At 43.0% G+C, this 14,669-nt stretch overlaps 1 protein-coding gene across 3 annotated transcripts in view; it reads right to left on the bottom strand.

The window, feature by feature from the left end:
* Positions 1-3,030: 3,030 nt before the first annotated feature.
* The window catches only part of MMAA (metabolism of cobalamin associated A), a 28,852-nt gene continuing 17,213 nt past the window's right edge, over positions 3,031-14,669 (bottom strand). For 2 of the 3 annotated variants that reach the window (XM_027567452.1, XM_027567451.1), the window contains exons 3-7: positions 12,257-12,379; positions 9,023-9,193; positions 6,485-6,570; positions 4,407-4,556; positions 3,031-3,384 (exon numbers count right to left, since the gene is read on the bottom strand). In XM_027567452.1, coding sequence (XP_027423253.1) covers positions 3,094-3,384; positions 4,407-4,556; positions 6,485-6,570; positions 9,023-9,193; positions 12,257-12,379 — 821 coding nt within the window. In that variant the 3' untranslated portion in view covers positions 3,031-3,093. The remainder of the gene's footprint in view (positions 3,385-4,406; positions 4,557-6,484; positions 6,571-9,022; positions 9,194-12,256; positions 12,380-14,669) is intronic. The other variant, XM_027567454.1, reaches the window with a different exon arrangement.

The raw sequence follows: 14,669 nt of genomic DNA, 5'->3' as shown, positions 1-14,669 counted from the left end.
AAACCTGAGCCCCCTGTATTGGGAGTGCAGAGTCTCAGCCACTGAACCACCAAAGAAGTTCCAAGACAGTCCTTTCAACAACTCCGGGTGAATACTATTATCAAGCCCATTCATTAACCGAGGTACAGTGAGATTAAGTAGTTTGACCAAACTAAGATGATGTGAATCTGTTTTGTGAAACAAAGAGTGTCAACTATAACATCTCCAACAACACCTACCAATTACTGTGGGCTTCCCAAGTGGTGCTAATGGTAAAGAACTCGCCTGCCAATGCAGGAGACTTCAGAGACAAAGGTTCAGTCCCTAGGTCCCGAGATCTCCTGGAGGACGGCACAGTAACTCACTCCAGTAGTCCTGCCCGAGAATCCGATGAACAGAGGAGCCTGGCGGCCACAGTCCATAGGATGGACAGGACTGAAGCGATCTAGCATGTAGCACACACTGAATGCCAAGCAATTTAAATACAACCTCATTTTAATTATTCCAACAATCTATAAAGTAGCTATGCATGTGTGTGCTCAGTCGTGTCTGACTCTTTGTGACCCCACTGACTGTAGCCCACCAGGCTCCTCTGTCCATTGGGATTTCCCAGTCAAGAATACTGGAGTGGGTTGCCATTTCCTCCTCCAGGGGATCTTCCGGACCTAGGGAACGATCCCACGTCTCCTGTGTCTCTTGTAATGGCAGGTGGATTCTTTACCACTGGTCACCTAAGCTCATAAAGTAGCTGTTCTTGCCCTGATTTTACCCATGAGGAGGTCGGTGCATACAGAGGAGTAGTAACTTGCCTCCAATCATATAGCTGGTTAGTGACAGAGCTGAGACTTCACTCTGGGTATCTAAGTCAAAACCTGTATTTTTGACCAGGTCAGGGGTCCAGCCTGCTAAAATCAGAGGTGGGGAGGAGTGATGGCATTTTTGAACTTAATAAAAGGGAACATGAATTATTTTTAAAGGCCACTATATTTATTTCATTTTACTATATTATACAGTATATATATACTTTATTATACAGCTTCTAGTATAGCAAATAACAGAAATGTGAACCTTGGAGATCGGTCTCTAGATCATGGCCAATTGTATAAAAACCACACCAGAAACACAAGGCAGGTTTTCTAATGCTTTTTATGGCTGTATCTATAACACATAAAAGCAGTTCAAGCTGAGAAATAAATGCATAGAGAAATTCAGGCCTAACAAATGCCAGCCCTTCTCTGCCTTGTTCGTAACAGTGTGTCTGTGCCCTAGTGCTGCTTCCCTTGGGCCACAAATGACGGGGTTGTTATTCCCTGTAACAGCTTACTTCCTAAGGGAAATTACGGAATTCCTTCTCTGGAAGATTCTAGAAACAGTTTTTCATCTGATAGTGGTCCTTTTTAAAGTTAGGTAAATTGACTGTGTGACCTTTTCAATTTTCTCCTAATCCTAAAGTTATCAGGTAGGTATGCCAATAACACTAACCTTAAAAAAAAATGTAAAACAATGTTTGGTAAAATAGTAATAATAGACAAATTTTATGGTTAGAAATAATTTTACTTAAATGTACATAGTCATAACTACCATTAAATACTATAAAATATATTCAAAGAATTAACTAGAGCAGGTACTTTAAAGACTATCATAAAATATCATAAGAGTATGATGGTAGTAATAAGACCATGGGAAAAAAACTGAACTTTTTATAAGGTCTGCACAGCTTCATGTACTGTAACTTGAACAGAATGATAATATCAAGCAGACTTCGAGCATTTCCAGTGCACCACCGAGACAGCAAAATGATTTTCCTATTAGCTCATGTATCCTCACCAACCTTATAAAGTTACCATATCAATTCCATTTTGTGTGTTAGTTGCTCAGTTGTGTCCGACTCTGCTACTTCATGGACTACAGCATGCCAGGCTCCTCTGTCCATGGAATTCTCTAGGGAAGAATTCTAAACTGGGTAGCCATTCCCTTCTCCAGGGGATCTTCCCAACCCAGGCATCAAACTTGGATCTCCTGCACTGCAGGCAGATTCTTTACCATCTGAGTCACCACATTTACCAGGGAAGAAAGTAGGAAACTCAGAATGGTAGGTGTGTGTGTGTGGCTGATTCACTTTGCTGTATAGCAGAAACTGACACGACACTGTAAAGCAATTATATTCCAATAAAAATAATAATAAATAAAAAGAAGAGTAGGTTATTTGTCCAAACTGACATAGCCAGTAAGTAACGGATCTAGGTTTAAACTCACCATTCCCAATACCAGAACCCAAGGTCTAATCACTGTGCCATGTTTCCTCCAGAGGACAAAACTGGTTCCTCGTCATCGAGAATCAAGTACATTTTCAAGATGCTAATATGAAGTCAGATGGCCAAGAAGGAAGAGAAGCAAAAACTCTGATAACATTCAAACTGAATAACCCTTCAATCGTTTTGACCTCACTTGGGCCTTTTCATGATGTACTCTTAACTCCTGGGGATTACTGGACCCACATTATTTGCAGCTGATTTCTGCAGTTCCCCTGGGCTCTCCTACCTACCACGGGGGATCCTCAAGTCTAGACGAGCAGACTTTAAAGTTGTGTTCACATCCCTACACATTCCAACTGCCGGGCTACTCATGTACACGGCCACTTCAGAAATTCCTAGAGCAGTCTGGTATGCTAAATGTCGTGGTTTCCAGCTCTTAGAAACCCAGTGTATGTTATTCTAGCTTCAAGGAAGACTTCAGAAATGCAGTCACTCTGGCTTACATTTTCTCTGGAAACTCAGAGAACAAAGAACCAAAGAAAGCATTTTAAGGTCCATCTTTCTGTCCTCAGCTGTCTCTGCTTGTGACTGCTGAGACGCCACCCTACAGGCCACCATGTCAGGGTATGAGAACAGGAAGAAGGGGAGCTGAGGGACATACATGTACCTTGCGCGTGCTGCTGACCACCTGATCTTTGACATCTGTAGCTAATGGTCTTCTACTTTCCAAGCAGGGTTCACAAATAAGGAGGCCGAGGGGCACCACAAGAGAATTACTGGAAAGACAAGCACACAGTTGACTTTTAATATTAAAATACTTTATTAAAAGATATATTAAAATCACTGTGTAGGCTGCACTTCATTCGTGTCTGCTTTTAAAAGCTTTCAACAACAGGTCTGCTGCTAGTCCTGGGGACAGGGCCCCACTGAGAACCCTCTTTTCCAGAAGAGGAATCTGTTCCCGGACTGCGGGGTGGGTCCTGAAATGCTCTATGACGTTCTCCTGAATGAGGTTCCACATCCAGACCTTCTGCTGCTTCTGTCGCTTGGCAGCCAGCTCCCCACTGACAAGCATCACCTCCTGGAATTCTTTCATTTTATCCCACATTTCAGTGATCCCCTCTCCACTTTGGGCAGAAATACGAATTACCTGTTGAAAAGGGAAGAACCAGAATTATTGTACTCACAATGACAGAAAACCCTTTCGTGGGGACGCTGGCATTTTCCAATTAATATTTACAGTCTATGGAAAGAGGTAACTGACAAAAATGAGATCTTTTATCACTGTGTCAAAGTAAATACACTGAGAAATATACTAAGATAACTTACTAAGATTACTAAGTGCAAAGCAGAAATCAGACACAGATTCTAGGTCAAGTTTTTAGCTCAGAGGTTTATTTTGACCAAGGATTGCTTGCACGGTCTTTAAAGGTCACAGAGGTAAACCATGGGAGGGTCACTGGGATGAGACGGGCAATGCTACACAGGTTTCCCTGAGGCCTGAGTGCCATACAATGAAACCGAGTTGAGAACACAGCACTGTTCCGTCAAACTGCCTGATTCAGCAGGTGCTATGAACTGAGCATCAGTGCCCACACAGACAAGGTGGCTCCAGACACAGCAAAAAAGACAACATGCTGGGAGCCAACGGCAAGAAACGTCACCATCGTTCTCATTACAGCGATGGCCGCTTCTTCTTTAATAACACGGTGTCCTTCTACAGATAAAGTGTCCCCATCATATCACTGCATCACTTACTACTGGATTTTTTTTTCCTTATTAAAAACATCACCCAACAAACATAATGGGAAGGAGAGTTACCGTATCAAAAGACTTCTCTCTCTTACTCAAACTCTAATGTAGATAATCAAGTCATTAATTGCGCCATAATCTTAAGGGTGTATCTTTTCAGAATGGATTTGCCATCACTTCCAAACAGCTTGAGCCCAGCATTAAGCACTCTAATCTATCACCTCACATCCAGTTTTTGACATCTGGTGGTTGACGGACTGTACTTAAAATCACTACAGGCTCTGGCTTTGTCATAATTTTTAAAACTGTGATCTCATTCAAGCAAAGATGGCCTGTATGTCTAGCTTGGGACTTACATCCCCTCTTCTGATGTGCACAGTCTACTCCGGGAGAAAAATGCAGAACGGAATGCAAGCTAACCTTTGGTCTCCAGACTCCTGAACGCCTGCGCAGTAATTTCAGTGCGCTCACATACTCTGCTTGTATCCTTCGAGCTGGCACGATCAAGTCTCCGTCAGATTTGGTGATAGCCACCAGATCTGCCATCTCCACTATTCCTCTTTTGATGCCCTCGTGAGAAAGAGAGAGGAAAGTGACTTATCCCAAATATTTAATGCTAGAAAACAATGGGACACCAGTTCACACTAGGGTTTTGAAAGTCAAATACTATGACTTTTTCTCTGCACCTTCTACTAGGAATCACAATTATTTGATGGAATTTACTCAAAAGCATTGAGTCTCAGGATTATGAAAGTCATTTGTAATATCTTTTTCAAACTTGGAGACTAACATGCTGGAATACATTCGGAATTAGAGTAAATGCATCATTCAGACACAATGTGATTGAGTGACAGGAGACAGTTTACACGGTCTCATGATGGATTCCGCTTTTCCCAGAGCTCACCCTGCAGGAAGCAAAATCATCATCATTCAGGTGCTTCTAAAGAAGAAAACACCCTGTCACTAACATACGCATTTCTAGAAACAAAGTCTTTGAAGTTTCCCGTAAATAGATGGAGTTTTTTTTCTATTTGCATCTGAGGAAAAAATAAGCTGATGGCTAAAAATGTCTCAATCTCTTGATTTAAATTACACTGCATGAAAACACGAGAAAAATCCTAAGGCCAAACCTTATGTGGAAAATGAATATTTTGCTATCTAAGATTAAAATTCCTTTTCAAGCATTTTAAAACATAACTTTCAATGATTAAATTCTACTAATGTTTTTAAACTGCAGCAACCAGAGTCTGATGTCACTAGTTTTTCAGAAATTTTCAACTGAAAGTGAGGTGTTGTATAATAAAGAGCTTAGTGGAGGACAGAGGAGCCTGGTGGCTGCAGTCCACGGGATCACAAGAGCAGGACATGACTTAGCAACTGAACAGCAGCAGCAGCAACAGCTGGTCCTTGTCTGAGGCTCCTGGGAGGTAACCTCCAGGGCCTTGTTGTCTCCCGAGTGACAGGAGCAACTCCATTATTCACAGTGAGTGCCTAGGACGGTGCCTGAGTTTATGCAAAGAGATCATTCGGAATGGGGGCTGACCGCACCAGAAAGTCAACCACATGATGAGGGGGCAGGGGCTTTGAGCCATGTGAGCAGCCTGATAGCCTCTGGGGGGTGGGGTTTGCAGACTGAGTTTCATCACGTGGATGGCAATTTGGTCAATCACGCCTCCATAATAAAACCCCAACAAAAACGACAGGCACCGAAGCTCAGGAGAATCCCTGGCTGGTGATACACATGAGTGTGCCAAGAGGTGAATGTGTCCCGAGGACACAGAACCTTCGAGGCTGTGACCTTCCAGACCTGTCTCTCTCTGTCTCTTCATTTGGCTAGTCTTGATTTGTCTCCTTTATAATAAAACTCTAACTGGTGACACAGTGCTTTCCTAAGATCTGTGAATCCTTCCAGTGAACTACTGAACCCGAGGGGCAGTGCAAACCCCCACTTTGCGGCCAGTCAGAGGCATGTGGGGCCTGGGAACCCCAGGCTTGCTGCTGGAGTCTGGAGTGAAGCCAATCTTGTGAAGGGTGGGGCCCCCACCCTGTGAAGGCTGTGCTAACTCAGGGAGTCAATTCCAGACACGCACTGCAGGCCAGAGGAAGAACTGTGTTCTATAATACATGAACTATACTAGTGGGATCCCAGTTTAAAACCAAAGAAATCTCTCATGCGGAGTATTTCAACCGACTATAGCACAAACAACCATGGACAGTAGTCTCTCGGCTGGAGCTACTGCTAAATTGGCACACTCGCATGTCACAGGTAGAAAAGTCTAAGCTGTATGATTAGCTCAAGGTCAGAAGTTCTACAATGATAAGTCGGGAAAAAAAAATATGGAGACTTTGCCTGCCTTAGGTATTTTAGCCAATGTGAATGATATTTCTTCCCCTACACTAATATCAACTTAATTGACAAAAAACCACAACATTGGGAACTTGTACTTTCAGAGATGTATACTTTGTGTTTGTGGGGGTGAAAAAGTCAAAATAATTACCTGTAATTCATCTCCTCCTGCTGGTGGCAGTAGTAAAATGAACATGTCAACCATGTCGGCGACAGCAAACTCCGACTGTCCCACACCTGAAATTGTAAGTCACAACTGTCCACTAAAAGTCACGAAAATCTGACTTTCTGACCACCCTGCGCATCACCTCCATTCCAGTTCATGAGTCACTCAGCATCACATGCTCAACCGGATCCCACTTTAAACACCCACCTCTGAACAATGCATTAAAAGCTGCTGCCTCACCTGATGAGCACAGCTGTCCTCCCCACCTTGCCCCCGCCCCCATTCCCACCGGCTCAGTCTCTGAACAGGGAACGTGGAGACCCGCACTTCCTCCTTGCTCGAAATGCTCCTTCTCGGCTTCCCTTCTGAGGGTGGACAGCCGGAGCACTCAATTCTAAGCTTAGACCAGGCCTGTCGACATGGCAGCTTTCTTGCCTCCTCATCCTTCTACCAGCCCTGCAAACCCCACCATGGATCAGTGCTACTGTCTGCGTCTCTCCCAGAGAAATCCCTGGACAGCGTGGACGGGCGCCACCAGAGGGTCATGGGCTCAACGCCAGCTCCTCCTTCCTCTCGGTCCAGGAAAAGCGATGCCCCTCAATGCCCTCATGCAGCTTCCTTCCTGTTTCCCCAATTGCAGTGCCCCCCAACCGGGCCACGTGCACTCACTGCTCTGAGTCTCAGTGGAAGGCCCTATAGCCCCTCTGTTACTTAACTCTGCTGCTGCTGCTAAGTCGCTTCAGTCGTGTCCAACTCTGTGCAACCCCATAGACGGCAGCCAACCAGGCTCCCCTGTCCCTGGGATCCTCCAGGCAAGAACACTGGAGTGGGTTGCCAGTTCCTTCTCCAATGCATGAAAGTGAAAAGTCAAAGTGAAGTCGCTCAGTCGTGTCCAACTCTTAGCGACCCCATGGACTGCAGCCCACCAGGTTCCTCCGTCCATGGGATTTTCCAGGCAAGAGTACTGGAGTGGGGTGCCTTTGCCCACTCTCCCTTTAAAACTGAGTCCCTCTGTTACCTCGTCCCCAAAGTCTTCCCCGATCCCCTAAATCTGAGTGAGGTTGTGTCACAAACGCTGATCACACAGTAATACAGCAGACTGTCTCTCCATAGGAATGCGAGGTTCTCAGTGTTTCCTTTTCAGTATATTCACTGGGTACAACTATGTCCCAGGGATATAAAGATAAAATAAAACATGATGTGCCCAAGTACGTTAGCTTTCTTAATGAAAACATATTGTAGACACAGGACTACTTTAAGAAAATGGGGTGTTATGTTTTTTGTTTGGTTGGTTGGGTTTTTTTTTTAGCCATGCCACAAGGCTTGTGGGATCTTAGTTCCCTGACCAGTGACTGAAACAGGGCCATGGACGTGAAGGTGCTGAGTCCTAACCACTGGACCACCATGGAATTCCCAAACTGGGTGTAAAGTAGCGTTTCCACAGGTCGTCCTAATGCTGACAGTTCTCCTCTGGCACTGAAAACACACCACCTCGTGTCATCACTACCCAGACATAAGGCTTATCCTTCGCCAGACCGGATGAATCACAAGCAGGAATCAAGACTGCCAGGGGAAATATCAACAACTTCAGGTATGCAGATGATACCATTCTAGTGGCAGAAAGTGAAGATGAACTAAAGAGCCTCTTAATGAGGGTGAAAGCAGAAAGTGGAAAAAGTTGGCTTGAAACTCAACAATCAAAAAACTAAGACCATGCAATTCAGTCCCATCACTTCAGGTAAAAAGGGGAAAAAGTGGAAGCAATGACAGAGTTTCTTTTCTCGGGCTCCAAAATCACTGTGGATGGTGACTGCAGCCATGAAATTAAAAGACGCTTGCTCCTTGAAAGGAAAGCTGTGACAAATGTAGACAAGCGTATTAAAAAGCAGAGACATCACTTTGCCGACGAAGGGCCGTATAGTCAAAGCTACGGTTTTTCCAGCAGTCATGTACGAATGTGGGAGCTGGACCATACAGAAGGCCGAGCACCAAAGAATTGATGCTTTTGAATTGTGGTGCTGGAGACGACTCTTAAAGAGTCCCTTGGACTACAAGGAGATCAAACCAATCAATCCTAAAGGACATCAACCCTGAACATTCACTGGAAGGACTGATGCTGAAGCTGAATCTCTAATACTTTAGCCACCTGGAGCCGACTCACTGAAAAAGACCCTGATGCCGGGAAAGACTGAAGGTGGCACAGGATGAGATGGTCAGATAGCACCACCGACTCAACGGACATGAGTTTGAGCAAAGTATGGGAGACAGTGGAAGAGAGAGGAGTCTGGCATGCTACAGTCCATGGGCTGCACAGAGCTGGACACAACTTAGTGACCGAGCAATAACAACAAAGCATCATAGCCCACATACTCCTATCTCCTAAAGAGTCTGAGATAGCTTATATTTAATTATCTCTTTACTAAGTATCTGCTGAATGAACAAAATGAAATTAGTCGTCACTCGTCTCTACAGAATGTCCATTATAACAGTACTTTATTGTTATGAAATAGAAAACACACTCACCCACAGTTTCAACAAGAATGACGTCATACCCGCCTCCTTCGCACAGAAGGATAGCTTCATTTGTGGTCCTCGTCACGCCTCCTAAAGTGCCTCTAGTAGGAGAGGGCCTGATGTATGCATTCATATCTCTAGATAACTCAGTCATTCGGGTTTTATCACCTAAGAGTGATCCTGAAACACAGTTACATTTTACAATCATAGAACACCGATAAGGGCCAATGATCAATCAGCCAGTTCTTAGGGGAAATGCTTTAGGACGTTTCTCCCAAAACCTCAAACTATATCTCATACTATTAAAACTTTTTTCCAACACAGTGTATTGTAATGATACCAAATTAATCTGTTTAACATTTCCAGCCCCTCAATGGCTCACTGACTAAGCAGTTCAAATATAGATTCTTCGGCCCTGTATTGGAGGCCCTGAGATTGCCACCTAATTGCTTGTCCAATTCAGCTTCTACCAATCCCCAAACCAATCTTCCATTTCAGCTGGGGTGGTTTCTTTACTGTCATCTTAACGTGTTTATCAGTATCTAGAGATACATGTACTTGTCACACCCGGGGGGTTGGGTGTTCCCTGCATCTGGCAGGGAGAGACCAAGGATGCTGCCGAACATCCTTCAGTGTGCAGGACAATTGCCTACAACATGGAGGGCCATTTAAAGAGAAACTCTGCTTTATCCCGTGTTTGCTGTCTGTAGGATCATGTCTCACATATTCTGTACACCTAATGCTTGCTCACGGTAGGCAATTAACACAATACCTATGGAACAGAACCGGTGCTGTTTCAGGGCTTACTGCAGTTATTTTGGCAAACATCAGTACCTGCAAATTCTAGAAGACTGAGAGCTCTAAAACTAGTGAGATTACCTTGTATCTTCTTTTTCTTAGTACACAGTAGCATTTCCAGAGTTTGATCCCTGGGTCAGGACCATCCCCTGGAGAAGCTAATTGCAACGGACTCTAGTATCCCTGCCTGGAGAATTCCATGGACAGAGGAGCCCGGTGGGCTACTGTCCATGGGGTCGCAAAGAGTCGGACACGACTGAACAACTAAGCACATAATAACGTTTGAAGGGGGTGGGTGCTGTGCTAACCTGAATTTTAATTTCAGCTTAAGAGCTGACTTGTCCAAGGCTGATGCTAAACACTGAGGCGTTCCTTAAACAGATGATCTTCTCCCTGATGAGTCCAATTTCAAATTCTCATAGGTTCTAATTCTACAGCATGTACTTATGACAGAGCTCAACTACCGTATTTACTGTACACAAAATGTTGTTCTAAAGTAATTTTCTGGGTGAAATCATCTCTGTGTACGTCAACAATCTGCCAAAGCTACACTTTAAATTATTATCCTATAGATTCCCTACACGCCAAACTAAACATTTATGAAATTACTATCCCATATAGCTGTCCGTCAGTAAATCCAAAACTGTTGACTGCAGGCCCTTAGGAAGGTCTCCAAACTTCCACTGCAGGGGGCCTATGAATCCAAAACACAGTGAGGGTTGACAACAGGCTTCTCAAACTTCAATGCAATGCTATTTTCAAATGTTTATGTACTGCTGCAATGATAAGGTAAGACTGCAGCGTCCTGTTTATCCTTGTTTTTTCTTTCAAAGTCTATGTATTTTCACCTGAAAAAGGGATTATTTTTGGTTTGAGAAAAGTCAAAAACCACATGGCTATGCAGCTTTAATTAGCCTACCTTTTTTCAAAAACGACATTTATTTAAAAATGTTTATTTATTTCCTTTTTTGGCCGCACTATGCAGCATTTGAGATCTTAGCGCCCCACCCAGGGACTGAACCTGTGCCCCTGGAAATGAAAGTGCAGAGTCCTCACCACTGGACCACCAGACAAGTCCCACTCAGATTATCTTATGCCACCACTGCTGCTACAGCCATCTCAAGCTACTGTTTCCTTTTGCTACTCCAAGTATGATAGAGTATTTATGAAGGTGAGGAGAAAAGCCTTTGCACATATATGGAAATAAAGACCACTGTAAATAAATTCTTTATACCTTATTAGTACTTTACACCTGCTAGTACTTACCTTAAACAAAGTTCTTAGACTATAAAAAAAGATAATGCACTGACATGGATTTAATCTTGAACTTTGCAAGTATAAATTTTATTTTATGGTTAACCTTTTCATTATAGCGAATCAAAAACTGTGAATGTTATCAGCTAAATTTCTCAATGGGTGGTAATAGGAATTGCTATCCACCTCTCTGTTGATCTAAAGCCCCTAAAAGATGATGATGATATCTTTACTTTTTAGCATTAAACCCACAGGATATAAAACAACCCTTCCACAAAGCACGCTGAATTTCTCCCTTCACAACACGAATTACCCTGTAATGGACTGCATGCACCTATTTCCCTCACAAGATATAAAGTTCCACAAGGCCAAGAGGACTGTGTCTTATTCACCATTAAACAACCCAGCATGTTCTTTGCACAGGGTCTCGCTGTACGTGCTAAAATACTTGTTAAATGAGTAACTGCCACGTGAGATGCTTAAATCATAAAGAGAAGAGAAGAAAAAGCTTTCCTGAGTATTTATATAGCATGCTTTATGCTTCCCTTAAATGATCCTCTTGGGAACTAAGTTTATCCATTTTATCTCTGATGAGCTGCAAATTAAGCTCTGAGTGACTGCATGACCCCAAATCAGTAAGTAACTGCACAGCACCATGTGCAGCATCCCGGGCTAAGTGCCGCGGGGAACCGCAGTATATCACACAGTCCTTCTAGGAGCTTTCTGTTTAACTGAACAAGAAGTAGAAACAGGTGACAGGTGAGACAGAGCATGAAGATTTTTTTCTTTAAGCTTAAGTTACAACAATATGAGGAAATGAGTGAGTGAGACGTCATTTTCTGTATTTCATAGGGGTTGATGCAGGCAGGAAAGCCAACAGGAGGCAATGGGGCTGAGCCCCAGGTGTGACAGACAAAGCACTGACATTTGCTTTTGATTATCTTCAACTTCTGGCCCTTGTTCTCCTAGTTCTCTAAGTACCCAGCTTACTCCTGGGTGACCTGGAAGCTAACCTCCTCTGGAAAATCCAATGACCCAAACCATCTCCCTCAGTCTCCACCTTGCCCCCTGAACTCTCTACCTTCACTGAAACCGAACTCAAATCTGGTTCAATTTGCCCCTAAACTGTAACAGAGAGCTGGCCCCAGGAGCCCCTGCTCTGCAATTTACAAAGAGACCAGTGATACTCACCACCACTAGTACAAGAAGAAGGGTCCACAGCCAGCACAGATAATTTGTGTCCTCTCTCAGTGAGCATTTTTCCAAAATATTCTATAAAGGTTGATTTTCCAGCACCAGGAGGCCCAGACAATCCTACGGTGGAGAGTTTGTAATTTAATTAAATAAATGAAATCAGCACAATAAGTTTTATTAAACTAAAATCTTGGGCTTCCTTCTATTTATAATTTATTAAAACCACCATTAACTCAGTTTAACATTTCCTAAAGCAGTAAATGAAAATCTACCTATTTATCTACTCCCTGAGTAACAGGGATACACAGAGGAAATGATTCTGAGTTCCATATGTTCACCAGATTCACTTGTAAATATTACTAAATGTGATTTTCTTTTTTACTATAATGCAGATCTTTGGGGGCCGATTTCATTTCCTATGTTGTTACTGTGCTCAATTTCTACAATATCTGCCCACCTCTCACCACGATCAGGAATTATTCCACCCACCCCAATGCCATGTTCACATATGAAAAACACCTCTTTACTCCAGAAATTCCCAGTAACTGAGAAACTAACTTTCTATTTATGAAAGATAATTTTTCATCTCACCCATAACTCAAAGAAATAATATAAACTGAATCCTGGGGAAAAAATTATATTAAGAAAGAAATTCCCCTATTTTGAGGGTCCATAGAGCATGGAAGGTGAAAACACAAACTCTGCAGTCAGTTGGCCAGTTCTGTTTCTAGCCCTGCCCCTCACGAGATGCGTAATCTTGGGCAAGTCATTTAATCATTCTGTATGCTAAGTATACTCTGCCATAAGATGGATGTAAGAGCACCTTTAGGTTATTGTGAGGATTAGATGAGTTAATTTTGCAATATGTTTAGAACAGCACATGGTGTCGAGAGAGATATATAACTATGTTCAATAAAAACTACAAAACATAAGGACTTAATTGTAACTACACTCAAAAGTATGTATGGCATATGGTATGCTTGGCACCATACTATAATTTTCAGGGCAGGTCTCTGTCTTAATGGGTGCTGAATAAACATTTGTTGCTTTCATTTATGCCGGTGATAAAACAACTGCAACCAACACCCAGGTTTATCTGGCCTCGTAAGATCAAGATGGAAGAACCAGAAGAGTGCTGTGAATTTCCATGAAATTAAAAGACACTTGTTCCTTGGAAGAAAAGCTATAACAAGCCTAGACAGCGTATTAAAAAGCAGAGACATTACTTTGCCAACAAAGGTCCAGATAGAAGAACTGATGCTTTCAAACTGTGGTATTGGAGAAGACTCTTGAGAGTCCCTCGGACAGCAAGGAGATCAAACCAGTCAATCCTAAGGGAAATCAACCCTGAATACTCATTGGAAGGACTGATACTGAAGTTGAAGTTCCAATACTCTGGCCACCTGATGCAGAGTCAACTCATTGGAAAAGACCCTGATACTGGGAAAGGTTGAGGGCAGGAGGAGAAAGGGGTGACAGAGGATGAGATAGTTGGATGGCATCACCGATCCAATGGACATGAATTTGAGCAGACTCCAGGAGATAGTGAAGGATGGAGAAGCCTGGTGTGCTACAGTCCATGGGGTTGCAAAGAGTCAGACACGACTGAGCAACTGAACAACAGTTATGTGTGAGTTGCTCATTAACTCTAAGTATTTCTGGACATTTTCTCTTCAAAGATTCTCTACAGCCAGTAAGTAAACACTTGCTCATAACTGGAACTTCTCTATGGGAGTTTGCTGTTTTATCTGTCTACAATACATAATGATTATTAACGTCCAGTGCAGTACCTTCAAAAAGAGACACCTCTCCTTAAGGCAGAAGAGTAAGATGGAGGAAAAATGTGGACTAGTACAAATAGCAGTCGGTAAGCTCTTTTTGTGGAGAAGGAAATGGCAACCCACTCCAGTGTTCTTGCCTGGAGAATCCCAGGGATGGGAGAGCCTGGTGGGCTGCCGTCTATGGGGTCGCACAGAGTCGGACACGACTGAAGCGACTTAGCAGCAGCAGCAGCAGCAAGCTCTTTTTGAAATTATCTTTATTCAGGCCTCATTACCCACAAAATCTAAGAGGTTTTAGGCTCTATACTGCAAATAAACTGAGATATAATGTAATGCCAATCCATTTTTAAGTGTATTTACTCACGCCTCAAAAACGTTCTGCACTTCGTCCACCACTTCTAGTTGTTTTAAGTGGGCGGGTTGTTTGGAATCACTTAGTCTGCCATCATGAAAAGCATGCATCCTACCCAAAACTGATCTGCTTAATTCCTTCTGGTCAAACACATCTACATTGTTCTAGAATCCACAATTTTGAAAATATAACAGGTTTATTTGCAATTACAGAAACAGGTCAACTGTTCACGAAATCAAGTGAACATTTTAGACAGTATATGAACATGGAGTCACCT

Source organism: Bos indicus x Bos taurus, chromosome 17, assembly GCF_003369695.1.
Source record: "Bos indicus x Bos taurus breed Angus x Brahman F1 hybrid chromosome 17, Bos_hybrid_MaternalHap_v2.0, whole genome shotgun sequence".
NCBI lineage: Eukaryota > Metazoa > Chordata > Mammalia > Artiodactyla > Bovidae > Bos > Bos indicus x Bos taurus.
The sequence above is the reverse complement of the archived record's forward strand: the minus strand, read 5'-3'. Positions and strand labels throughout refer to the sequence as shown.